This window comes from Rhipicephalus microplus, chromosome 5, assembly GCF_043290135.1.
Source record: "Rhipicephalus microplus isolate Deutch F79 chromosome 5, USDA_Rmic, whole genome shotgun sequence".
In the NCBI taxonomy this organism is placed as follows: domain Eukaryota; kingdom Metazoa; phylum Arthropoda; class Arachnida; order Ixodida; family Ixodidae; genus Rhipicephalus; species Rhipicephalus microplus.
The window spans coordinates 52,118,750-52,146,247 of NC_134704.1; the positions used below are offsets into that span (position 1 = coordinate 52,118,750).

General features: G+C 46.9%; 1 protein-coding gene and 1 long non-coding RNA gene across 5 annotated transcripts in view; one reads left to right on the forward strand and one right to left on the reverse strand.

The window, feature by feature from the left end:
• LOC142817784 (uncharacterized) overlaps positions 1-16,765 on the reverse strand; it is a 67,265-nt gene extending 50,500 nt beyond the window's left edge. The window contains exon 1 of the long non-coding RNA XR_012895354.1: positions 16,632-16,765. This is a non-coding gene — a long non-coding RNA (uncharacterized LOC142817784). The remainder of the gene's footprint in view (positions 1-16,631) is intronic.
• lin-28 (protein lin-28 homolog) overlaps positions 1-27,498 on the forward strand; it is a 196,658-nt gene that overhangs the window by 65,125 nt on the left and 104,035 nt on the right. For 2 of the 4 annotated variants that reach the window (XM_075895450.1, XM_075895449.1), the window contains exon 2: positions 6,522-6,572. In XM_075895450.1, coding sequence (XP_075751565.1) covers positions 6,522-6,572 — 51 coding nt within the window. Of the gene's footprint in view, positions 1-5,173; positions 5,401-6,521; positions 6,573-17,217; positions 17,342-27,498 lie in introns of those variants that run through there. The other 2 variants (XM_037425507.2, XM_075895451.1) reach the window with 2 other exon arrangements.

Below are 27,498 nucleotides of genomic sequence, written 5' to 3' on the forward strand. Positions count from 1 at the left end.
TACTCGTAATGACCTAAGAGGATTGAAACTGGCCACGTAGTTTATAACACATATAACAATATTTCGCACATAACGATATTTAGCACACTGTGATACACCTAGATCCGGTTTTGTGCTTTATGCTGCCACGTTATATCTGCAAACTTCCTGATTTCGTCTAACCAACTCATGCTCGCTCTCTCTCGCACGTGTGTGCTTCTTTTTTTATTTCATTGATCGCCCGTGGGAGAAACCTTTGCCTAACAGTGGGCGTAGTCAGGCTAATGACGATGACGACGACACTCGTGAGCTTTCAAGTGCGGAGCACTTTTTGAGGCCAGGCTGTCGCATATGCTCTGTTCATAAACTGTAGTCGTCATTTTGCGTAATGCTTGCAAAAAACCGTATAGCATAGCCAGCTGTAGCACACTGAGCGCGCGCTCGAACGAACGAGAAGACTTCTTTCTCTTGTCCTTCGAGTGCATCTCTCCTTTGTGTGTGTCCTTGTCGTGGTGTGCTATACCAGTGAAAATGATGAATCTCAACCGACTAGCCCGGCAACGTGCCTTAGCCCTGGAGAACTTTAGGAGCCCGCGCAGTCGTATGCTCTCGTTATTCGGTGTAGAGCAGGCAAAACCGCATATACAAATTAAAAAAAAAGAGAATCAAGTGAGAACTAATAAAAAGAGAGAATAATAAGGGGGGAAATATCGTCATAGTATGCGGAGTTGTACGTCCCATAACCACGACATGATTATGAGAGACTTCGTAATGGAGGGTACCGAAAAGAAATTTTGACCATCCAGCGTTGGTGAACGTGCACGGATCTCCACCATTTCGCTTCCTTCGAAATGCGACCGCCGCGGCTGGGCTCGAACCCGCGACCTTCCGGTAAGTAGCCGAGCGCCGTAAACACTGCTCCATTGCGGCAGACAGGAAAAAAAAACGATGGAAAGAATATAGAAATAATGAAGTAGAATTGAAGAGAAAAGACACAAAACTGGAAAAGAGAACAATAGGGAGAGAGGGGTGAGAAGATTGGGGAAACCGAAGAGAAAAAACAAATAATGGCTGTCCAGCTTGGCGCTTCATTCAGGCTTCGCACCAATATAGTGCGAAGCTGCTTTTGCCCTGTACTCTTCATGTATTCTTCAGGCTTTGCACCACTATAGTGCGAAGCTGCGTTTGCCCTGTTACCTTCATGTATTCTTCAAGCAATTTTTTTTTTCATTTGTAGGACAGCGCTCGTGCGGTTGCTTCCTCTTTTACTCTGTCTTCGTCGTGTTCTCGCTGCAACCAACATACGTAATAATGCTTTCGTGTGCTTAACGTCATAGAGTTTCCTAAGATTAACTAGAGGGGGCTGTGGCGCTGCGATAGTTCAGTGACCATGGGAACGATGGGTAGTATATTTTGCCCACTCTTCGTATTTGCGGGCGGTGAATCGCACTTGTGGCTTTGTTTATTGCCCTGTTTCGGTTTTGTTTCGAAGGAAAAAAAAACCAACTCTTTTGAACTTCGTGACCCGATTTCAAATGGTAAGTCTAAAAAGAATAAGTGGTGCATCGCAACCGCCGAACATTTGCTGATTTTAGCTTCGTGAAAAAACAGCTCCAAGCCACACGAAAACGCACGGAGCCAGATTCACGAATATTGGACAAATCCCTGTACTACCCATCATTTCTATGCTCGCTGAAGCGCCGTGCGTTGACTCTCCCGTAGACACTAGTGCCAGAGTTCCCTCTAGTGTATATTTAGGAAACTCTGTGGCTTAAATGACATCATTACAAGTTTTCTGAAGGGAAAGCTCAAGTGATAAGTGATAAATCGAGCGACAACTTAGGAGTTGCCATGCTATAGGTGGCAGCTAAAAAATGTAAGTACAACGTTTTATCTGTGAATAGGAATGAGCGCTACAGACAGGCTGCCGACGTTTCGTCACGTGGGTCTGTTTTTGTCGAGTGCATCTCATCACCCCTGGAGTGTTAGATATTAAAATATTAGTCATCTCTCCGCGCGATATCTTTAGCACTAGATACGAGGAAGCAAGACTGCCCGAGGTAAAGCGTTTTGTCTTTTCTAGGCCGTAATCAAAGCAGCAGAAAGGAAAAACAAATATGGAGGCAGCCTTACGTAATAGGTGTCCAATGGTGGCTGGCAATCGCACGTCAATTTCCGTGCAGAGATTTTGATTTGATTGATACCTGGGGTTCAATGTCCCAAAACCACCACATAATTATGTGAGACGCCGTAGTGGAGAGCTCCGGAAATTTCGACCACCCGGGGTTCTTTAACGTGCACCCAAATCTGAGCACACGGGCCTACAGCATTTTCGCCTCTATTGGAAATGCAGCTGCCGAAGCCGGGATTCAATACGACGGCATGCGGGTCAGCAGCCGAGTACTTTAGCCGCGGCGGGAGTACTGGAGGGAACTTTGATTCAGCCTTCACAGGAACCGTGGATAGTGCACGTATTGCCCCAAAACTTCTTGCTTGTGACTTCAGACGCACTTGTTGCTTTGCTTTTTTTCTTTTTTGTTGTTGTTTTGTTATTGCTTTTGTTTCGCTTGGAAGAAGGAATTGTTGTTAAACTCGCGAGACGATATAACCTGGTCAGCTTCAAAGAATCCAGGTGATGAAATCGAAGCGCTGAACTTTCGCTGAACTTCGCCTTGGCGGGAAAATTGCAAGCGCGGAGCAGTCGCTCAGACAAAAACGACGTTTTGTTAACAATGGCTCAAACGAAAACGGCCTTGTTTACAAAAAAGAAATTTTATTCGTCTTGTGACAAAGCGACTGCAGGCCACTTGGAGCCAAACGAACAAAACATAAGTGAAGACGTGTGCTACACCCATCATTCGCATGATTGCTGAAGTGCCCAACATCCCAGCTTCAATAGAGGAAAGCGTCATATTTCCATCTAACGCACTATTCTCACGGGGTGAGAGTAACACAACTACTTCAACCATAGAGTATTGTTACGACCGTCATAATTATTGACTTTTTTTCGGCCTTTGTGAACGGGTCGAAAATATTTCGACGCATTCCAAGCGAGGGTGTGCTGTCAAGACGGGTTGGTTTTCTGTCAGCAAAGCGTGAAAAGGGGCCAGGACCCGTCTGCGCAAGGAAGGCACACGAGCCAAGAAAGGCCATTGTGTTTGCTGAGAGCAAGGCTTTTGAAGCAGACACGGAGGCAGCTGGGCCATTTTCGAGGTCACCGAGGATCTGGAAATCTCGGAACCAGCATGGTATTTGCAGTTCAGGCTGCAAGCTAAAGCCACATTGGTTGTGGCTCCATCTTGCGAGGACACGCGGAGCCCCGGGATATGCGCTGCTACGCCACAGCTTCTAGCAAACAACCAGGATGGAATGTGGGGGTGAAGAAAAGGATAATGCACTATGTTCTGCAGCCTTGCGGGAGCCCGCGTCAGCGACAAGGGATTAGTTGACTGTTCCTTTTCCCCTTTCTCCATATGGTCGGCTGAATGGGGTGGCATATTTTGAAGATATGCTGGCCCACCACTACATTGTCCTACCCAAAAAGTCAGGCAAGTTTGACACGTGTACTGGCAGCCGGTTTTTCGAACCTCACCCAGCTGCCGGAAGAGTCTTCGAAGCCAATATCATCGGCCGTGTGCAAAAACGTCGGTGCAGTGTGTTTGTGACCATATTTGGGCATCGTGTAGGTTGTGCCCTCTCCTCATGCATTGTGTGGTGTCTTTCCCCTCCTTCGTGGGTGGAGCATCTAGACCATGGAGCGCCGTATATCCTGAAGCCGTGGACAGTGCGCCCAGCGTTGGCAACGCGGCGCTATACAAACGGAAGACTCTTGTGTACTTTCAGCTCACAAGTTCTAAAGTTCTACAGTTCAACAGCTCTCCTGTACAGTTCTGATCACTTGATCACCTCCTTTCTAATTTTCACTTACTAACCATGTAAATAAATTGTTGTCGTTATTGCGAGCGCCTCATCTAACTTGTTCGACGATGGGTCCTTGGACGGAGGCCCGCTACCAAACTGAGACCCGCAGGACCCGGAGTCGCAACAGTATACATAGTAAACGTTTGCTATGTTACTCTATGCTTCAACACTACGACTCGTGCCACTAAACTACGAACGGTCCAGTCGTGTGACGAGCTCGTTGAGTCACTGGTATCACGTGCACGCGGGCACGTGCGCTCAAGGTTCCGCGTCCTGCCCCGCGCAGCTCGTGTCCCTTGTCATCACACGGATCGCGCTTTCACAGCAATGGCCGCGTGAGATGTAAGAGAGCGAGTCACGGAGGGATAAGGTTCAGCCTGTCTACCCTACGGATGGATGGATGGATGGATGCTATGAGCGTCCCCTTTATAACGGGGTGGTGACAAGTATGCCACCAGGCTCGACAAAAAAAAAAAAAAATCTTTTTTCCCTTTTTTTTATGTTGGCCTAATGCCTCTACTTCGATAAATTCTATCTTAATGGAAAAAAGGTAAATTTTCAGCTTAAGTTCTCTGCCATTTACGGCACACTGTCCATATTTTATTTTTCCAATATTTATTCTTGTCCTTTCTCTCTAATTTTCTGCCACCAATACTCTAACCGTCTCTTACTTATTTTTAACGTGCAACCTTTAACGTGCACCCAAAAGGCGGCTTTCCTTTGTTCCTATGCGCCGTGCGTGTCGTGTTGGCCGCGTCATACTTACGCTCGACAACACCATCGTTCCTCTTCTTTCGAGCGGCTTCGCCGCGCCGACGGTGTCAACATTCGAGACGCGTTGCGTATCGTACGTGGACGTAAGGGGTGATACAGTAAGCTACATGGGGCACCAACCTATCGGTAGATATCGGTTTCAGCTTGAATTATAGCAGTTTCAGCTTGAATTCTCCACGAGCACATACATACCTACATTAAGCTACGAGCCGTGTGGTTAGATTAGCTTTTTTTTTTAAGTAGACGATCATCAATTTCTCCCTTATTACTTTATTACTCCCCCTCCCCCTTTTCGTCGACAACCCCCATTCCACGGTTTCACGTCGACAAACTTCCTTGTGCCGTGTACGCGGCGCAGAAGATGCAAGGTCAGGGTCGCTGCGCCCCTACCGCCGACGGGTGGCGAAACATACTCAGAAAGTGTCCCATTGTATTCGCGATGGGTGAGAAAAGCGCGCGCAGGTGCAGTCTAGCCCGGCCGTGACACGGGATGACGATTGCCGGTAGTGACCGGCAGGGCCGTGGCACAACAGCAGTCGGTCGGTATCGGTCCAAACCGGGCTGATAACTGAGAGCTAGGTAGCGCTCTCTAGCCAGTGCATACAGTGTCGATATTGATAGTTAACGTGATGTCCCAGCAGACACTTCAACGTCCGTGCGTTGAGCACTATGAACCGTTCGGAACCCTGCGCTCTGCAGCTGTCAGCGACGACCCATCAGCGTCAGGTAAAATAGCCGATAGCAAGTGCACAAAGCATATCTTTTTTTTTTTTTTTTCGGAAGCAGTACGTGTATGCGGCGCCTTTTGCGAAGTTCATCAACAGTTCTCACGCTTTGCCGAATAAGTATACGACAGCCGTATGTCGTGCATTACTGTGCGACGCGTATTCTGAGCTTTCACGGTTTCGTGTACCGCATAACTCTTCAATCATCAAATGTGCGCACGCTTTTTAGTGCTCCGGTTGTCTCATTTTAGCCCTGATAGACACTGGGTGCCAGGAGCATACAAACTATTTCAGTTTCATCAGTGCAGCCAACTTGTTGGCGTATACCGTTCGTTTAGTTTTACCCCGCCGCGGTGGTCTAGTGGTTAAGGTACTCGGCTGCTAACCCGCAGGTCGCGGGTTCGAATCCCGGCTGCATTTCCGATGGAGGCGGAAATGGTGTAGGCCCGTGTGCTCAGAATTGGGTGCAAGTTAAAGAACCCCAGGTGGTCGAAATTTCTGGAGCCCTCCACTATGGCGTCTCTCATAATCATATTGTGGTTTTGGGACGTTAAACCCCACATATCAATCAATCAAATCAACCGTTCGTTTAGTTGCTGCAGCATAACGAGATGGCAACGCTAACAGGCCAATATAGCGACAATTAAAAGCGAGGTGCTTGTTTAGGCTGATTGGCACTCCACTGAACTGCTAGGTAGAGCCGAAACGCCTGTTTACGGCACTTTATCGGTGCCGTTAACATAACGTTTTCATGGTGTTTCGAAATTATTGAAAAAGGTGTCTGAGAAGAGCTCGTTCTCTGTTATTAGCTTCGTGTACGCTTTTTGATACATCGAAACCGTTTAGCAATTTGTTTAGCAAGTGTTCTCCGTATCTAGTATCACAAAACTATCAACATAAACGGGTGCGTGCTACGAATTCAGTTGTGCCCATTTTCTTGTGTCTCGTTCCTGAAGTTAGCGCTCTCAGCAGTTCAATTAAAAGCTCCCGCGTATCAGGCAGAAAATCTCGAGTTATATAGCTAAAGGCGCGAATTGCGTGGTGCTTGTACTCTAGACATTACTATAAGAAGAAAGCGGCTCGTGCTAACCTTTCTTTAACTTATCGCTCTTCTCCCTGCAGGTTCCGAGGTTATCGTACACACAAACGGATGCACGGAAAGCAGTATCAACGGTAAGTGGCAGCTGAGCACTGCGACGGCTACTACGATATGCATGCAGTTCGAATTTCCGCTTTTTCTTTTTTTTTTGAGCATCTGCCTACCGCACTGTTTGCTACCACGTTATGGTTCGTCGCGGCCAGAAAACATGACAGAGCGTCGTCCCTGTTTTAGTAATCGCCGTCTCGAGTATCCCGAGATGAACTGAAGTGCAATGGACAGTTTGTGTGATTTGCGAGGCGGCTTGCCAGTAAGGCTTGTTTTCCAGCCAAAATTTTGTTCAGACCGCTTTTCTCGCTCATTGTGTTTTTTTTTTTTTACCTCTCTGAATTGCACCGAAGGCACGCGAGTACAACAAAATGTCAAAAAGGGGATAGGCGAAAAAAAAAAGAGAAAAAGGATAGCGAAAAAAAGCACTCTGCAAACGAGAATTCCAGCACAGTGACTTGTTGGGAGCGAGGTGGTTCATTCTTAACGTATATAGCTTGTCCGTTCCTCGTATTTACTTCGCGCCAAAAGCTAGGTTAAGAACGAGAGTTCTTGGTTGGCAAACAAACCTTACAGGAAAGCCGCCTTGCAGGTTGTTGCACGCTGTCTAATTTAGTGGTGCGCTTCCTTTCATGCACAAGTGATCCGCTTCTTCACCGAAACGTCTGCGGTGGAAAGATAGAAAGATGATAGAAAGATAGAAAGATTGAGGCGATGACGTTGCGAAAATAAAACTCAACAAAGAAAAATTCAAACTTGGTTGTCGGGGTAGAAAGATAGAAAGATTGAGACGATGATGACGTTGCGAAAGTAAAACTCAACAAAGAAAAAATTCAAACTTGGTTGTCGGAGTGGCATCCCTACGTTCGTGTTTCGCGACTGTGTAGGTGATAGAAGGACGATGCAGACACCTGTGTTTATTAGCACTGCCCGAATAGACAAGATTAGCTTGACTCAATCGGGCTGAACCTGCATTGGCCACAGCATAATGGATAAATTCCGGCTCCAATTTGATGCATAAGTTTGCCGGCCGCCATGTTTCTTTGTGTGTGTGTCCGCGCGTGCGAGCGCGATATAGAGAAAAAATATGGTGATAATTCGTGCAACTCTGTGATGGCAGTGCAAGCTGGGCATTGTGCACTTATTGTACACCCCTCTTTTTGCCAAAATGCCGAAGCGCTTACAATGACGATCGGCCTGCTTTGTGCGTTATGGCACCCATCGTTTTTTTTTTCTTTCTTTTCTTTTTAACCCCTGAGGCTGGCTGTGGGATCAATGCCAGGAGGTGGGTCTCGCTACCGTGACGTGAAGGGCAGATTTCAAGAGAGAGAGAGAGAAAGTGACATTAGGGGAGGAACGATGCCCTTTCATGAAGCCCAGTTTCGGCATATGTACGCACATAAACGCACGAACGTTTGAAAAACGAGCAGGGACGGCTCAACCCAAAAATATTGCGTGGCCTCGGGCCCGTCGCCTCGTTTAGCACCAATCATAACCTGAAGCGTCACCAGAAAAAAAAAACGACCACAAAAAAATGACGTGGCCATCTTTTCCCTCTCTCACTCCTGAAATCACGTTATGCAATCTGTGCTCTTCGTTCGGGCTCTCGTTCGGTTTTTTTTTCTTTTTGTTATTGGCTCAGAATTGATTTGACTAAACTCAGTTGCTGCATAAAATGAGACATACATGCGCGAAAGCTTACAACCACAATGCCTTTCGACTGTTGTAACGCGTAGAGGAATACAAGAAAAACTATAATTCGAATAGAACGCAAGAGTCGAATTCTATGAATGTAAAAGCATTTACGTTATCAAATTTGTTAATTATTCAGAGTTAAATTCAGGATTGATTGATTGATATGTGGGGTTTAACGTCCCAAAACCACTATATGATTATGAGAGACGCCGTAGTGGAGGACTCCGGAAATTTAGACCACCTGGGGTTCTTTAACGTGCACCCAAATCTGAGCACACGGGCCTACAACATTTCCGCCTCCATCGGAAATGCAGCCGCCGCAGCCGGGATTCGAACCCGCGCCCTGCGGGTCAGCAGCCGAGTACCTTAGCCACTAGACCACCGCGGCGGGGCGGTTAAATTCAGGAAAAAGCACTATAAGACGGGACAAAGTGAAAGAAAACAGAATAACCGTGTGTTTCTTCAGGCCCCAACATATGTACCCACTTTTGCAAGACAACTAAACCGTTGAAACGAGCACGCGCAGAACCAATGCTGTAGCTCATTTAATAGGAATAATCTCATTCGCAAGAAATTAAATTGAAGGTACGCTTACACATGCCTTACAGCATCTGTAAATATGAAAGGTTTCAGACACAAAGATTGCTCGTTCGTCGTGTTATTTCGAAATCGTAAAAAAGGTGCCTGGTAAGAGCTCGTGTACTCTGATATCTACTTCGCGTACGCTTTTCTAACACCGAAGAAGTTTAGCTACAATCGTTCCTTGTATCTGTTATCACCAAGCTATCATCGTCATAAGCTGGTATGTACGACATAAATCGGGTGAATTATCGCCACTGATGCCCTAACAGTGAGAGGGCAACTGTCAGGCTGATAAACGGCTGCGCAGCCTTTGAGTTATCATCACAGCATTGCAGTTCTTGCCCAAGAATTGTACCACGGGTGTAGAACCGAGGATGATAAGGCAAAAAATGGAGACCAAACTTGGTACGTTCTTACTACAGCCAAGTTCAGGCCATCTTCAGCTTCGCTACAGCCAAGTTCAGGCCATCTTCAGCTTCGCTACAGCCAAGTTCAGGCCATCTTCAGCTTCGCTACAGCCAAGTTCAGCCAATCTTCAGCTTCGCTATAGCCGAGTTCAGGTTATCTTCCGCATCGCTATAGCCGAGTTCAGGTTATCTTCAGCATCGCTACAGCCAAGTTCGGGCCATCTTCAGCCTCGCCACAGCCAAGTTTTACCTGGATACAGCAATAAGCATGAGACCGATTAGCTACGCTGTTTGTCGAGCTTTTCGTGGCTTAGTGACAAACATTGAGCCATTATTTTTTTTCTTTTCGCTTTAATAAATCACCATGGAATATGACTGACATGAACCATGGTGCAAACGTTATTGCCATTTGTGTTTGGATTATGCCGAGTGTTTTCTCACCTTATTACTATTATGGGAGACGTTTCCGTTGTTTCATAAGGACCAGCACTCATCGCGTTGCGATTTCGCAACAGCATGCGGACCAAGAAATAGCTCTGTAGAACGAGTTGTATACAAGCACTGTCCATATCTGTTTTCCCAGCGGTTCCCTCTGCACTGGTGGCAGAATCTTATCTCGGAGGCCACGCGTCTGCCAACGCAATGAGCCGGAAAGCATCTCGCAGTCAGAAACACCTAGTAACCAAGCTTTGGTTATTGCCCTTATGAAACATGTGCCGTTTTTAACAACCTGTGGAAACACAAATAACTAGCGTGTCGCGTTTTCTATCGGATCCAGTTTCCCTTTTATTCAGCCGCATTTTGTGACGAGACGATGCGCTTGACGTCATTAAGCTATACAAGATCTTGATTGGTTCGCATACGAAGGATGTCAGCTCTGATTTGTCCACAACCGCGTAAAGTGTTGTGGACAACACTTTATGGGGAGAGGGCGTGGCATGCACTCGGCTGACAGACGGCCTTTTAGGCACTAGGCAGACACACGAGAACGGGTGATATAGCTAAATAAACTCGATAAGATTTTAAATCTCATCCTTCAACAAGATACCTAAAAGATGCTTAGATACTACTCAGAAGGCGAGCACAGCCAGACATGGCGAAGAAGGGTCATGTTTTACCTCTCTACTACACTACCAACGCCCACAATCTCAAGAAAACTTGCCACGAAGTGCGCACTGCCAATGCGTTCGTGAATTGAGATGCTCCGTCTGGAGTTTCATTTGTCATCTTGTGAGAAAGAAAAAAAAGAAACGAATGCAGTCTGGTACGCGTCGCTACTTAAGCTGTCCGCATTGCCCCGGAGGCATGGAAATATATTTCACTTCTAGCGTTTACGCGCTTTCATTTTTCAAACGCGTGCAAGGAGGGGGAAGCGAGGGGCAGAGAGAGAGAGAGAGAGAGAAAGACCCACCGGGGAGCTTCACTTAGGTCGGCGCTTCCGCCATTCATTTGGTATCAGTGCCACTTGCAGTTGCCCCGCAGCTTTCATTCTCTGACAGAGGCCGCTGTGTGTGTGTGTGTGTGTGTGTGTGTGTGTGTGTGTGTGTGTGTGTGTGTGTGTGTGTGTGTGTGTGTGTGTGTGTGTGTGTTTCCTTTCCTCCTTTCGTATTTCTGGCATCTATCTAGCGAGAAGTATATACATAGTGGTGGCGACATCGGTGCGTGATAAGTTTAACTGTGGGTCTCTCCGTCCTCTTCCTATGTATACACGTCCTTGTCTTTGGGTCCTGGAATTTGGCCCGCCGGTTTGACGATCGCTTTCTGCGCACTTTTCGCGCACGATCGCGTGCGTGTGTGCGTGTTTTGTGTTTAAGACTATACCGTGCTGTCTCTCTTTAACCATTCCCTTTTGCGAACGCCACGTGTAGTTGAAATCGCTAGAGACAGAGAAAGAGAGAGAAACAGACTTCGTGAGCAGCGACACTCGGCTGCCGAAAAAAGCTGGACGGAGCGTACGCGCGTGTGTATGTGTGTACGTGTCGGCAACTCGTAAGGGTCAGCCTCGGCATTCCAGGACTGATAGATGGATAAAAGGAGGGGCGGGGGGAATTCCGGAGCTTTCTCTTCGGCTGCTGCTGTACTTCTTCCTTCTCCTGGGGAATTCCCCTTCCTCCTCCTCCTCCTCCTAATCGAGTCTTGCCGTGCCGCGAACTGCTCGCGCCGTTACTGCCAATGTGGCAATCGTAGCTAGTATGAGGGTGGAGGGGGTGGGGGCATATGAATGGCGTATCGAAATCATTCGGTGTGATATTGAAGTACAATATCGCACAGTTGTCTTGCACGCCTGTCTACCTCATTTACACGGCATTGTCGGTCTTTCGTTGCATTACTCGTAGGGCGTGCTTTGGTGAAAGCGTGTCCACTATTTCAAAAGTTTCCGACGTTGCGATTGGTCCGTCGCTTTTGTACTGTGGTGCCCGGCTGCTGACCTGAAGGTCGCTGGTTCGATGCCGGCATTGGCGGTGGCGTTTCTACGAAGCCGGAATGCCGGAGCCCCACGTGCTGCCCGATATTAGAGGCACGTTAAAGAAAACCGGGTGGTTAAAACAAGCCCGTAGCCTGACATTGTGCGGAGAGAAGGGGTGGGGGAGTGGGGAATTTATGAATTGTACGACCATGTGAGGAAAAAAAAAACATCCATTCTTGTTGTTTGCTTTTTGTACATATAACCCCCCTCGCCGTATGAAAATTTCAGAAAAAAAGGCGAAAAACGCCGCCCCTAGTCCCCCCCCCCCCCCCCTACGGGATTCAGCTACGGGATTCAGCGAAAATTCCTGGCGGAGCCCTCCGCCAAGGCGCGAGTGATAATAATGTCCTGCCACGTCAAACCCCGCGGATATTATTTTACACCTCTTTAGATACGCAGCGCGCAACGCTATGAAATAAATGCGAGAAGTTTCATCGTCAAAGTGTGGATCTCCGCGTGTTTCGAGGTCAGCGTTCGGTTATTTGCAAATGCTCACGCGAGCCTTATTCTCAGCTTGAGAAAGAAAAAGAAACTCGGACGGATCAAATTTCTACCTGGTTATCAAGCAATAAACCCCGTCTCGCTGGAGCAGCAGTGGAAGCAGCGGGACGGCGGGAGGCAGGCATCACTCCGAAGGAAGTGGCGGTCAGAGTGCGTCACCGGGACAGCTTCGGAGTGCAGGAGCGTATATCCTGCGCTGGCACTCTTCGCGACCCCTCTCGTCGACTTCTCCCCCCCCCCCTCACGCTACTGCTACTGCTACTACTACCGCCTTCATTCATAGGCACCTTCACGCGCCTTTGGTACCGTCGTGTCAGCTTACGGAAACGACCTTTACGACTTCGCAATATTCTTCGCTTCATCTTTTGATTGCCTTCGCTAGATTCGCTCCCGCAGCCTTTCTCGACGCGTCGCCTATTATCGCGCATGTGATAACTTTCTTTCTTTCTTTCTTTCTTTCTTTCTTTCTTTCTTTCTTTCTTTCTTTCTTTCTTTCTTTCTTTCTTGATGGGTGTAACGTGCCAGGACTAGGATGTAATTATAAGGGAGGCCATAGTGGAGGGCTCCGGAAATTTTGACCGTCTGGTCTTTCGTAGCGCCACGTCGCACAGTACACCGGCATTCTAGCGTTTCGCCCCCACCTAAATGCAACCGCCGTAGTGTCTTTGTATCACGCACTCTCAGATCATGCTACTCCATTACATAATTATACTTTGCTATGAAATGAAAGTGGAAATTAAAAAAAAAGGAGCTCCTTTTTTGATCATCTTATTTTGATCGGCTATCACGAACCGCACACATCACACCTCGGAGCACGGATTTGGGGGGAGGGAACAGAAATTTTCGCTAATGCGCGCTACTTTAGTTCTTGCGTTTCGCTTTGTAGTCGGCTGGTCAAGGAAAGTAACTCCAGATATATATCTTTTGTTGTTGCTGTTGTTCTGAAGCAAGCATGGATAGTGATTTCAGACCCATTCCTTTACCGGCACCCACTTCTCTGTGGTATTGCAAATTGTACAAGTGGGTAACGATTCATTGTTCAAGGTAAACAGCACGAAAAACGAGAACAGAAATATAGTCCTGTGTCTTTCTATTTCTGTCTTTGTTTTTCGCGCTGTTTACCTTGAACCGTTTCTTTGTGCCGCTGCGCGCTTCCCCACAAATATTCACCCATTCGAAAGAAGGAGCTCAGAAAAGGTGAATCGAATAAATAATAGAATAGTTTCTCTTACAAGTATATTTCGTGCGTGTTGAGGCTCTCAAGTTGATTGGCGGAACATATAGGAGAGGCCTTTGCCCTGCAGTGGGCGTAGTTAGGCAGATGATGAATCTACAAGTGTAAAGGGCCATCAACATATATACGGTTCTACGTCCGCAACTGTGTTATGATAGTTATATACGGTGGTCGACTGTGGTTTCGGCGATCGCACTTCGATGAAGGCGATATCCTGTAGACCCATGTACTGTTCAATGTCGGTGAAAGGTAAATAGCGCCGTATAATCAAACCCGCCGGAACCCATCTCACGGCCTGCTTCATAAACAGTTTATCATGCATGGTCAATATAATATTGTCCACATAAGAATGCCACGACTGCTTTCGTCAGCCTGCCTGATTCACCACTTCTGTTTCGTTTGACGTTATGATGGTGGCATAGAAGTCTCCTCTGTGCTGCGTTTTAACGTCTGTGGATCTCGCACTCCCAAACAAAAAGCGTCGACTCACCGAGGCGTGACAAGTGCGTTTTTTTGTGTGTGTGTTAAAGTGCCCATTCACCGAGCGGCGGTTTGAAATCAACGAAAACGCACGAGTAGTAGTTCGCGTGGAATACCGCCCGAATCTGTCACGCGTTGTTGGGTTGGCTTTTCAGTTACACACACGGAGAGTGCGCGAAACGACACGCCATGCGCTCGTTCCGAACACCTGTATACGAAGTCGCGAGGCTGTCCCACAAAAGCCGTTCTGTCTTATTTGTGATGTTGAACACACACCCCAAACAACCAGTCTAGTAGCGAACGCGCTCATCCTGCGCCAGTAGTCACTAAAGCTTAGTTCCATCCCCTTATGATGCTTTGAGATCATCGCTTGCATACTTTGTGCGCCCTGCATGCTTCAAGGAGTGCTCGTCAAACATGAACCGTGGGTTCAAATCCCGGCTGCGGCGGCTGCATTTCCGATGGAGGCGGAAATGTCGTAGGCCCGTGTGCTCAGATTTGGGTGCACGTTAAAGAACCCCAGGTGGTCAAATTTCCGGAGTCCTCCACTACGGCGTCTCTCATAATCATATGGTGGTTTTGGGACGTTAAACCCCACAAATCGATCAAACATGAACCGAATGGAGGGAGCGAGGCTCTTTGCTTTTTGTTTATAGTAGTTCGCACATGTGTCGTTTAGTGCATAAGAGTCGGAGCGTGTGAATGCATATATTAAATAAAAATTGCCACACACAGCGCGCAGTATCGGATATCGACGCTTTCACGTTTGACAGATTGGCGTATGTTCACTCACTCACTCACTAACTCACTCAGAACAGACGTGAATGTGCGGCAACCATGCAGACTGGCTGCGGTCACCATGTTTTTCAAAGCAACCAAACGTATAACAAAGTTGCAGATTTACAGATAATCAGCACACAGTGAAACGTACGAGTTAACGCTGACGAAGAAAAGGACAGAGTTGCCGGAACCTAGGGAGAAATGGGGGTACTGACTGGTTAGAAAGAATAACTGTGGCTGAGATCACAGCACGCGAGCGCACAATGGAAGTGTACAGAGTCGACAATACATCACGCGGTTTCGCAGTATACTCGTGAAACGGCCCCTTGCACAAAGGCTAGCCGACCGACTTAAGCGACTGGTAAACGTGCATGGCTGAAGGGGAGGGAGGGGGGGGCAGTAGGTGCATTAACGTGGGACGCCCATAGGTCGCGGCGTCGCGTTAACGCCAAGCGACTGGCGACGCGCGGGAAGTTTCCTTTCTGGGCGTTGAACTCCGCGGCGACACCGCTTGTGTAAACTCTCCAAAAGTCGCGCCGCGGACAAAAGAGAAGTTCGTTATGCAGAGATCGTTCTAAAATAGACGACATCCCCCTCTTACCACTAAGAACGACCGGGTGTTATTGCACCCGACGAGCTATTCGCAGTTATGCGAGGAGACGGAGAGACGCTTATCGGTCACACCCTGCGTTTGTTATACCTCGTGATGCAGTGGGCTTCCGATTAGTTGTTCATGACTCCTTCGCATTTGCATGAATATGGCTGGTCGGCTGCCATACACATACTTCCTGCCTAAGACTGACCTCTCGTCTCTCTCAGGCTGCGCATATGGACTACGATTCGTAGTCAGCTGTACGAATAATGTCTTGACCGCATCATTTCGGGAGTCTGCCCAAACCGCATCGCGCTGGGAACTTGGAGCAACAAACTTAGTTTAGAAGGTATGTATCGTGAACCCACAAACTTTTACAAGGCATTCACGATATTCAGTGTTTTGTAAAGGCAGTACTTTCATCATTATGTACAGCACAAATGTTGCCCTTCGTTCATACACATTTCAGCCGTCGTAAGAGAGTGGTAATTGCGTGCTGGATGCTGTGTTCAGTCATACACACGCGTCAAGTATGCGTTGCAAGTAGTTGGTCATTCGAGGGGCGGAATGCTGCTGGCTTACTGGGCATTGTTGCCAGGAGCCAGCTCGTAGGCCGACCGAACGTACGTTATCAATAGCCTTAGAGACGTCGGTACGCCGACGCGCTCAAAGTGCGTCGAATTCGCCATGTCATGCGGTTAGCGCACCCGCGTGCACCACTACGCGACTCGCATGCACCACTACGTGTCATTCACCTGTTCACACAGGAGCTGAGAGAAGGGGAGGGGGAGGGGAATCAGGGGGAGAGGGGGTGTCTCGTTTTGGGGGCTGGAGGAGGCGTGCGAAGCACGTGCCCCTTGTGGTTGCGTCGTCTCCCGAGCGTGCGGCAGCGCACTCTCTCGCGTCGCGCGAGCGCCTCGTCTTTGAAATAGCAGACGTTGCGCGCGCCGGTGTCGGCAGAGCAGACGACGGAACCGGAAACCAGCGGGCCGCCCCGCTCCAACGTCCGCCCGCCCCCCACCCCACCTAGCTCTCCGCGGTTGGCAAGAAAGCCGCGATATTTTTGTTTTCTCGTTTGCCATCCTCTCGAAGAGACTTCCTCCTCCTTCATGAACTCGTGTCGCGCGTGTGTGTGTGCCTCGAAGTGTGAATACATACGCGAGCAGCGATGTAGAAGCGAGGGTTCTACCCTCGGCTGCCTTACGTAGCCCGCAGGTTCATCTCGAGGGAGCAACGCCACAACTCCTCCAAGAAGCCTCACCCACAAAATCTGTGAAGGGATGCCGCGCGTGACCGTATAAATGCTGCGTAAAGCGACCGTAATAAGTGCCATCGCGACGTACTTACCGCTGTCTACCCGTCCCCCTGTGGATCAATTCAGGAATCTTCGGACGACGGTCTGACGAGCTGTCCCGTTGCCGGATTTCGACGGAGTGCGAAGGCAGGTTCACCGCTGTTCACCCATCGGCACTTTTCTCGGGATGGTGTAGAGGTCTCTGCATAACAACTGTTTCGAGCAACTCCATGGTGCAAGCCATAGCTCGCCCCGAGAACTGTCCCCATCTTCACGTCCTCCTCCTGCTTGTGAACGAGGCTGCGTGACTTTGCCAATACCGCACAGACCTCCGTGGTCGCGCGCGCTTGTTCGTCGTGAGTGCCTCTCACAACGAGACAGACCACTCTGGAGTGAAGTAGCGAGAGCAGAGGGAGAGAGAGAAAAAAGTGAAAGAGTGAGTGCGTATGCGTGTGTGACGGCGGGTGACTCTCCTCCTTTTGTTTTTTTTCCCACCACTTCGTTGGTTGGCCGGCGGTAGCGGCGGCGGCCGCATCATCAATGGAATTCGGCTCCGATTGTCGTAGTGGTGGTGCTGGTGGTGGCGGCGGTGGGGGGCGTAGCCGGCCCCGATGACCTTCCGTGCGTGTGCATGACGACTTCTATCGAGATCGTCCCGTCGTCGACGACGACGCATTGACCTCGACAACGCTTTTGTTTGTTGTGCTCCTGGCACTGAGAGGAGCCGAAATGTCGCAGCAGACCACCGTCGGGACGAAGAAAGGTACGGATAAGTTATTTGCTCGCTTCGCTGCCGATACCTTTCGCTTGTGGCGCAGGTGTGTTTGCGCTTGGTGCTGCGTACGAGCCACGCCTCAAGTGGATGCGCGTGACTCGACTTGAACGCGCACGTGGGTTTCGTTTGGGCCAGTGTATCTTTCACAGCGAACGCCGCATGCGATCGTCAGAGATCGTTTAGGTTACGGTGCGTGATGCTGCTATCTATTGTTGTTGCTTCGCGGGTCGAGAAATGAATTGACGCTGTTCACGTTTGGTTACATACTCCGTTTTATTGAATTGAATTCGATTCGATAAAACGGTGTATGTGAAAGATCGTGAAATCGATTCTACATTTTGTGAGCGCAACGTTTAAAGCTTCGCGTGATTGCTTTTGTCTATAGACGCCATATTGTTTTTGTCGTCGGCTGTCATGTTTCCTGATAACAGCTTTTCCGTCACTGATCGTGGCAGCTCAAAAACGAAAGAGATAAGAATATCTTTAAAGCTAGAACAACATTAGTCGACGTGATTTCCGTCTAATGTTGGGACTATTTACTGTTAAGATTAATAGCAACGAGAATTTCAGTGTACATGGGAGGCGTGCTCAAAATTTATTACGAAAACTTGTTAACAATCTCATAAGTTCGTAAAATTCGTAAGTTCGAAACTAATATGCTGTAGAAGACAGCAGAAAAGACTGAAATTCGCAGAATTAGAAAAGGAACACGCACCTACTAGGAACACTTAAAAATGCAATAAAACATACATAAAGTAACAGTTTTGTCTACGAAAGACTTCTATTATGCACCTGTGTACAATCTTTGTTCTAGTTAGTCGACCACCGCGATTTGTGAAAAACAAGAGAAATATTTGATTAAAGAGTTGGAGATCTATGCCTGGCTTTCCGCCTGACATGCTACTCCAGGGGAACGATGATGGTTACGATATGCGTTTATACAGTGCATGATGAACGCATTACGCATACAGCCACACTACTATTTACAAAGTTTCATTCCGATCTGTAGTAGAAATTAACAGGTTTAAGGAGCGGCATGCCGTTCAAGAATACCTCTTTAGACAACCTATTGTGAGGTACCACTATCTTTGGCAACGTTGCCAAAGATAGTATAGGCCTCAAGCCGAAATTGTAAGTACATGCGTACATATATATACGCATACACTGATATTCTCATGTGTTGCGCAGATACATTAACTCTTTTTTCTGGAAGTTCCATCGTCGGCTGGCTGACCCACATATCTCCAAGTGCCGAAATCTGTTCAGCTTCTATTATAAGACTGGTCATTTCACGTTTTTATTTATTGATATGTGGCGTTTAACGTCCCAAAACCACCATATGATCATGAGAGACGCCGTAGTGCAGGGCTTCGGAAATTTCGACCACCTGGCGTTCTTTAACGTGCGCCCAAATCGGAGCACACGGGCCAACATTTCTGCCTCCATCGAAAATGCAGCCGCCGCAGCCGGGATTCGATCCCCTGACCTGACGCAGCCGAGTACCTTAGCCACTAGACCACCGCGGCGGAGAGTCATTTCACGTTTGCTTCTAGCTTTTATTCTAGTGTTTTCAAGGATAGGGGAACATTATTGTTGTGTACAATGCTGCGCGAGAAAACCATCACTAGCATTTTTTTCTAACTTTATTTTTGTGTAGCTAGAATAGCTACACAAAATGTATACATATTTAGAATCCGAAATCGCGGCATATCGAATAGTGTTACGCGGAAAGCATTGCGAACATATTATTATCTTGAAATTTCGAATTCAATAAAAGTCGCACTTAATGACTGCTTCGAAGTGAGATGTTGAACACATTTTATGAGACCTGCTGAACACTGTCGGTTACGACTCTCTTCTCTAGCTGCTTGTTGTCCCTTTTAGGCGTTTCGTAACACGTACGTCATATCCGGCGTTCGGGACGCTTGTTAGCAATTGCACCCAATAATAATTCTTGAAGTTCGCATACGCCTCCGCAAGCGTGATGTAACGAAGGAGGGCTCAACGGTCGACTTCGTAAACTTTGACGGCATGGGGTTCTTTAACGGGTACCTACCTATATATATGTAAGCGCACGGTGCCCCAACATTTTACATCCACCGATGTGCGGCTATGGTGGCATAATGCGGCCGCCTCGGCCGGGATTCCATCCCTCGACCTTAGGTTATCAAATATAGTTGAGCCCCCTTATATAATCACCAGACAACCGCGGCAGGTCAGGAATACTTGGGGTGCAAAATTGGGTTCAAAAACGAACGTGTGGCAATCTGTGTGGGGTTGAGCGCGTTCTATTCAGCGTAAGCCACTACCATCAATAAGGTATAGTCTTGTTTGTATACACTCCCAGCGTATTTTCTCGAGCGCCCCTGAACATGTGCCGTGCGACTTTTGGACGCCGTTCGCTTGTATGTATACACAAGAAATGGCTCAGGTCGGCTGAACGACGATAAGCGGGGCAAACCACGTGCTGTAGATAAAAGATCTGTCAAGCTCTCTATCTGATATGCCATTGCCGATGAAGATAAATATTTGTTCATTTTAAGGCTGATAACAGGAATCTCCGAGCTGTCATCTTATAAGCCCTGTAAAACGCGTCTGCTTATTCAGTGCAAAATGTTTAGGTTCCATGTCTGATCAACGATCGCTGTGTTAACCCGATGAATTGATAGAATAAATATTAGGATATCAAAACGCAAGAATTCAGCCCCAGAATTTTGCGTGCCAGTCGGGAATTCTTCCACGAAGTCACGCCAAGCCTAGAAATTGCAATGGAAAACATTTTTTTTTATTTCTGAAGAGTCTGCAGTGAAGCATAGATTTCATTGGCATTTGCACTAATTAGTTCTATGGAAATCAGTGTTACCATAAATTACCATCTGTGAATTAAACCACAGGGTAGATGTGAACAAGATGATCATATGTGAATGAAGGTTAGTGTCGTAGATGAGAACTTGAAATGATGGAATATGCTTTTTATTAGACACCCTCGAAAGTTAAGAAGTATCCGGTGCCGTGTTTGTGCGCCAGCATATTCTAACACCTTGTAAAAAACGAAAACAAAAAAAAACGATCACTTATACGATTGAGCGTTATTTAATAGGGACATAGACTTGGACTAGACCTCATTGTAAACTGCGATAATAAACTGAGCCAAGTTCATTCAATAACCTCACGAGTTCAAGCACAGAATCATTGGCCACAGTTTGGCCGAAAGCTTTCATTACTGAAACGCGTTGCGATCTAAGTTTATACACGATGAAATTTTTCGCTCGCGAAGATCGTAGCTGTTGTACTCTTTAGTTCCGGCCAAGTTATGTGGAGGAATAAAAAGACATCAATGCATAGTGTTCAATGCATCAATAGTGTTATTTGCGTTGATGTACTATATATTATGCACATAAGGAACACGAAAACAAATTTATGTCCAATGAAATGGGTGTTTCAAGAAATTTGCCCAAGGTCCTCAAAAGTCAAGGAAATGTGACGTTCCTTTTACACCTTCACAATTACTACAGGCATCTTGAAATGGTTAAATACATCATTGGGGACGCTAACTGAGTAACTAAGTTAAATTAACGATTTTAATTAGTGGGACTAATTAGTGTTTTAATTAGTGGAGTCAAACGGAAGAATTGGTCATTCGTGCGAAGAAACCATCGCAACTTTTCGAAAAAGTGGCCTCTAGTATTAATTGCGAAGTAATTAACTTCATTCAAATTCAAAGGTGGAACCGGAGCTGAAACGGTAGTAGAACTGCCATAGGTTTTTTTTTTTTTCGAAACGTCCAGAAAGAGGGAGCGTTGCTATATAAACCATCAAACGACTTCGTTGTATGGGTGGAAGGAGGGGGAGTGTGCTGGCAATTATAGCGCGCATGGTGCACATACGTTAATGAACACTGAACAACTACGCCTCTGTAATTGTTTTCATAAACAGTGACGTCATTCTGGTCGTCTGGTCGTTGAGCTAATCAGTGCTTCTGTTTCGGTTTCACCTTGGTATATGGTTGAATTTCATCACGCCACAAAGCGTAATGAATGCCCCGCCGCGGTGGTCTAGTGGCTAAGGTACTCGGCTGCTGACCCGCAGGTCGCGGGTTCGAATCCCGGCTGCGGCGGCTGCATTTCCGATGAAGGCGGAAATGTTGTAGGCCCGTGTGCTCAGATTTGGGTGCACGTTAAAGAACCCCAGGTGGTGGAAATTTCCGGAGCCCTCCACTACGGCGTCTCTCATAATCATATGGTGGTTTTGGCACGTTAAACCCCACATATCAATCAACAAAGCGTAATGAAATTCAACCACATATAATGCAGCTTTACAACTTCGAGATATAGAAGCTTTGAGATATCTGAAGGCTGCATTGGATTTTCTCGCGTGAAGAACTTCAATTCTCCCATTAACCAGAACCGCCTAACTGCATAAATCGAGAAGTTGAACGTATTAAGTTTTTTTATTACTACACCAAGTTATGTCCTTAACCCTCTTAAGACGCCCGCCGCTACAGAAAAAAAGTGTGAAGTGGAAGCGACGCGCAAATGTAACATTTTTTCCCCTTGATTTTTGAGGATTTCGGACACTCTTGAAACACCCTGTACATTACTTTGTGTGTTCTCGCCATTACATTGTGTTCTCGTCAAGTTATTAGAGACTGTACCGGTTTCGGCTCTCACCAAACGCTTTCAGCACGACGTTTAATGTAGGGTGCGGCAAATGGATGAAGTATACGCTACTACTTGAATACGTTGATTATTACATGTGTGAAGCTGCTACTGAGAGCATTACAATCGAAGCGCCATCTGCGGTACAAGCAGCTGTTTACCACTTAACAGAGCGATCACCGCACATCATTTTTTTTTCTCCCTTATCCTTGTGAGGAGTAGCATGCTAGAAACTCGCTTTCCAGGCCGATCCCTCCTCCTTCTTCTCATTAAACGTTTCCTTCACAGCACTGCTTGAAAATTCAATTCTGGCGTCATGAAATGCGAGAAGTCTCGTGAACATATGTAATATGGCGTGGCAGAAGCGTAAAATCACAACAGACATCAAAGAATGTTTGTTTTGTAACGAGGTAGCGATTTAAAGACACACACATCACGATCGCATTGGGGCATAAACATCACCGCCCACAGCATTAAGAATTCGAGCAGCTGTGTACATACTCGCGCTACGGACTCTAAAGTGAGTACTTCGCTAATTGGCGAAGTCATGACTTACGGCGTAACAGTGGGAATTGCTGCAATTGCACTCGCAGCGCGCGTTGTGGCATAGTTTGAAGGGGGAGGGGGGTGATTTTATATGAAAAGAAGAGAAAAGTGAGCCCCGTAACTGTCTCTCAGGGGGAGGACACCTCAACAGTAGCTCACGAGGGATGGGGGTAGAGAAAGGCATAAAAGGATAGGATTAAATGGCAGAGAGATAGAAAGAGAGGAAGGAGAGAGCGAGGCGCAGGGACAGTGAACGACGGAAGTGAGGAGAAGATAAGAAAAGATGGACACGGTCGCAGGAGTCCGTGGACGGGGCACCACTGGCAAGAGCTCTTGTCGGCAACAGGAGATGGCGCAGGGCTAATCTAGTCGGCCAGAGCTACGCTGTCGTCGTTCGTCGGGGACCGGCGTCAGGAGGTGTCGTAGGACCAGCCCAGTCGGCCAGAGCTGTACTGTCGTCGGAGATCGCGAGGGCACAACTGGTCGGCACGGAATCTATCGAGCGAGTTTGAAACGGTCAATGATGCGCGTATATACGTATAAGTTTTCTCGCGACACGGTTGAGGAGTCCACTGAGAAGAGTCCTGGCTAGCGAATGAGAAGGCAATGTGAGGGGCTCCTGGTTACGATATTGTGAAGGTGAAGTTCAAGCTATCCTCCAAGCCTTTATTCGCTTCTTAGTGATTGTCGATTAATATTTTTGTGTAGCATCACACACTCATGTATATAGACAGATATCAATCATCCCATATGCGTTTATCAATTGAAAATCGCATCTGAAATACGTGCCGCTACTTGACTATCGATTCTCCTCTTGGAGTGAGTTAGTTAATGCATGGAATTTCATAGCTTAGTGTCAAGAATCTAATCTTTTTAGCTATTTGCATTGTATCTTGGTCATCTAAAGGATATGTATCATATATCACTACTTCGGCATCATGGCTTTTGTTTTGAAATTCACACATCCTCCTCAAATGCGTGTGTAACATTGTAGGTGAGTTTATTTCCCAATAATGAATTGCGCAAAATGGAGAGTTAGAAGAAAATTTGTCGTACTGAAAATGGTGAAAAATAAGCACCTTTTCATGTACCTTAAGTGACAATACTTTTTCGTTTCTTTTACAAATAAAGTATGTTTTATTGTACATAGCTTCAGCGACTCTTGGGTATCATGAGTGGTCAACCGAGTTTCAGCCCCGCCGCAGTGGTCTAGTGGCTAAGGTACTCGGCTGCTGACCCGCAGGTCGCGGGTTCGTATCCCGGCTGCGGCGGCTGCATTTCCGATGGAGGCGGAAATGTTGTAGGCCCGTGTGCTCAGATTTGGGTGCACTTTAAAGAACCCCAGGTGGTCGAAATTTACGGGGCCCTCCATTACGACGTCTCTCATAATCATATGGTGGTTTTGGGACGTTAAACCCCACATATAAATCAAATCAAATCATCAGCCGAGTTTCAGTTAAGTCCTTTGAGAGTTGCATTGGCCAATGACCTTTCTTGAATGAAATTCTCAATAATTACTTTCTTAATGTTGACATGAAAAATAGATGCATTACGTAAAGCGAATTTAGTTAATCCTAATAAAGCATAACAAAAATATTCGTTAGAAAAAAACTCGCAGGATTTCTTATGTATTCGCCTAAGATGACTCAGACGCAGAAGACAAACGCTATATTCTTGTTCTTCTCAATCAGTGTATAGTAATCCTCGACCACCACACTGTACGAAAGCTCTCTGAACCTATTATAATATGGTTTAGCATTTCCTCCGTGACTGGATTCATTTGAAGCTTTCTGCAAGTCATCTAGCTTTGCAGTGCCTCAGTGACCGGCGCGCCTTTGACCTAGCAACGACGTCTTGTGGCGATTTTCACGTTATTTGATTTTAGTGACAATGTAATGATGCCGTCATTCAGTGGCGTCATCACGGGGTTTCGATTTCATGCCCCACTCGCGTTTACGCCAATACTGACGATGTTAATTTTCGCGATTGATAAGACAGCCGAGGCGTTCGCCTTAAAGAAAAAAAAATGGCAGCATATCCACTGAGTGAATGATGGATAGTAGGGCGAAGCATCCGTCTGTCCATTCGTTTTTGCTTCCGTCCGTCCATGCGTCCGTCTGTGTGGCCGCCCGTGCATGCGTCCATCCGCCCGTCCGTGCGTGCATATGTTCATGCGTCCGCACGTTCATCCGTGTGTCCGTCCCTGCTTTCGTCCATGCATCCGCTCCTGCGTGCGTCAATGCGTCCATTTGTCCGTGCATCCATCCATGCATCCGTCCATACATCTGTCTGTGTGTCCGTTCGTCCACCTATTCAACACTCCTAGTACCACCATCTCGCATCTTTTCATCATATATTCCGCATATAGAAGCACCGCCATCCAGCGCACATTCCAAGGACTGAACGAGAGAAGGCACACGCACACTTTCTTATGGCTTGTGCTTCGTGTCTACTTCCCACCTTTAACCACCTCGAGTTCATGGTATATACTAGTTCACTGTATTCATGGCACTGCTGCCCAACGCTCGCTAAACATTTCTAAAACCTAGGAGGTTATATACGCCCAGCGAGTATAACGTAGCAACCTTTTCTTGTCTTCTGTGTTTTGTTGAACAATAAAACATTTGCAGCGTGCGCGTTAACTAGAAGCCTAACTCTCCTGTCTCTCATTCCCCCTTAGCAGCCATTGCCATGTACAGTGAGCACTATCTTTTATTGTCCAACAACGCACAGAACAAATCTCTCACCGGCGCCACCTTGGGGGTCAAAATGTTATACTTGTTACACACTACGATGGCTACGAGGGACAAACAGGTGTCGCTATAAGGAGCTTCGCCCCTAAAACGAACTGTTACGCAGTAAAATTTCGTTAAATCGAACTCGAAGGGGTTTGTTCAAATTAGGCGGAGTTTTGATAAGTGGGCGGGCGCCGCAATCAACGGACATCCTACCCAGGGTTGCCTTAGGTGGCTACTTTGCGCCGAATCGGCTAATTTCCGACCCGTTTGGAAACAAACATTTTCAGTTGGCGCCGTGGCTATTTTCTTGCTGATTTGAAACTTCTAATTTTGCTTATTGATGTTCCATTGATTCATCAATTGCAAATACTCTGCTAAGAATACCACTTCGATTCTATTTGGCTACACATTTAGCGCTAATATTATTGACATGGCTACTTTCGCTACTTTTGTCTTGAACTCTGGCGCCTTTGTAAGTCCACCCAACGGCAACTCTGATCGCACCACACAGCCCTGGCAGAAAGCAAGGAAGCAACCCCTGGACTTTTTATTGCAAGGTGGGCGTGTCTATCGCAGATGACCCCGTAAATAAGTTCATAGACCTCTAACAGTGAGCAGAATTGATTGATCAGTGAGTGAAACGCCAGAAACAAGCACCGAAATCCATTCATGACAGCAGTGAGCCCTAATGTGAAATATATCATGCTATTTATTATCCAAAAACATGTTTATTTGCATAGGAGAGTGAGCGTAGTCAAACTTGAAAGTAATCATTAATGTCCAGTTGCTTGTGTTTCTTTTGTCGCACTCTATGAACGAGAGAGAGATAGAAATAGAGGGGAAAGGCATATATAGAGGTTAACAAAGCTTGGCTTGGTTGGCTATCCTACACTTTGGGTGGAGGAAAGGGGAATTAATAGAAAGGAAAGAGATGGAGAGGAAAAAAAGATGAAGAAAGAGAGAGACAAATAGTCAGCTCGAGACTATACATGGCACGGCCTAACGCTGTTCTTTCGCAAACGCTCGTGAAGTCCGGTGGTCCTTAGAAAAAACAAAACTTTCGTGGCTTTGCGCATATGCGGAACCGTCGGTCAAGCTCCCAGGATCTTCTTTTCTGTAAGTCGTGCATTCAGCCGACGGATCTTGGCTTCTAAAGCACGTCTTTCACACTGGTATGCTGGGCAGTGGCATAGGATCAAGGAGTTCGTAGCTTTCCAAAGAGCTCCAGCGCAACGTTCGCATTCTCACTGGATGAAAAATGCTGCGGTATTGTGTTTCTACATATATACGTAGTAAATTTGGTTTGGTTGGGTTTTGCAACACAATGTGATCACTCTTGGTCGGCTTCTGTGATGAGCGATGAAAAGCAGAGGTTTGCGGTTCGAATTAACTGTTGTGGATACCAACGTGCTTGAATTATCGAGAGCTTCCCCCTTTAAATATACACAGCTCTGTGCGGCGCGGGACAAAGTCATAAGTTCGGTATAACTGTAAGCTCCAATTGACCGAGTTCCAATTAGAGGGCTTTTACTTATTCGGAATTCCACATTGCCCGTGTACCAGGCATTTGGAGGGATTGATTATGTTATCCAACGCGCGCTTTTGGCAAAACTGGTATACTGCATACACGAGTCGAAATAATAGCTTCTGCAAAGTTGTGCTAACAGAGTGAGCTGATGCCCATGCAGTCGCACAGGAACGGCCCTGTAGGTTAACCTGTCAGTCAATATTCTCAATTCAGCTTTGCTTCTTTTCGAATACATGGAAGGTGTCACAGTAATGTGTGGAACAAGAGATAAATAACATATTGCTGCATCCCCTCACCCCGTGACAATATAGATGCTTCTGTTACATTTGACAGGTAAATAGTTGCATAGTGCGGTATAGTGATACCAAAACAGCGATGCAAGTGCAAAATCTGCCTTATAACGCAATAGCTCGGGAAAAATTTTCAACACAAGATCATTTTAAAGGCAGTCCGCCGCGTTGGTATAGTGGTCACAGGGCTCAGCTGCTGACCCGGAAGCCTTGGGTACGATCCCCGCCGTAGCAGTCGCACATTCATGGAGGCAAAATATGTGGTAGAGGCCAGTTTATATTGTGCGACGTCAGTGACTCGCTACACGTTAATGAAGACCTGATGGTCTGAATTTCTGGAGTCCTCCAGCACGACATGATCCTATCGAGGATTGATTGATTATAA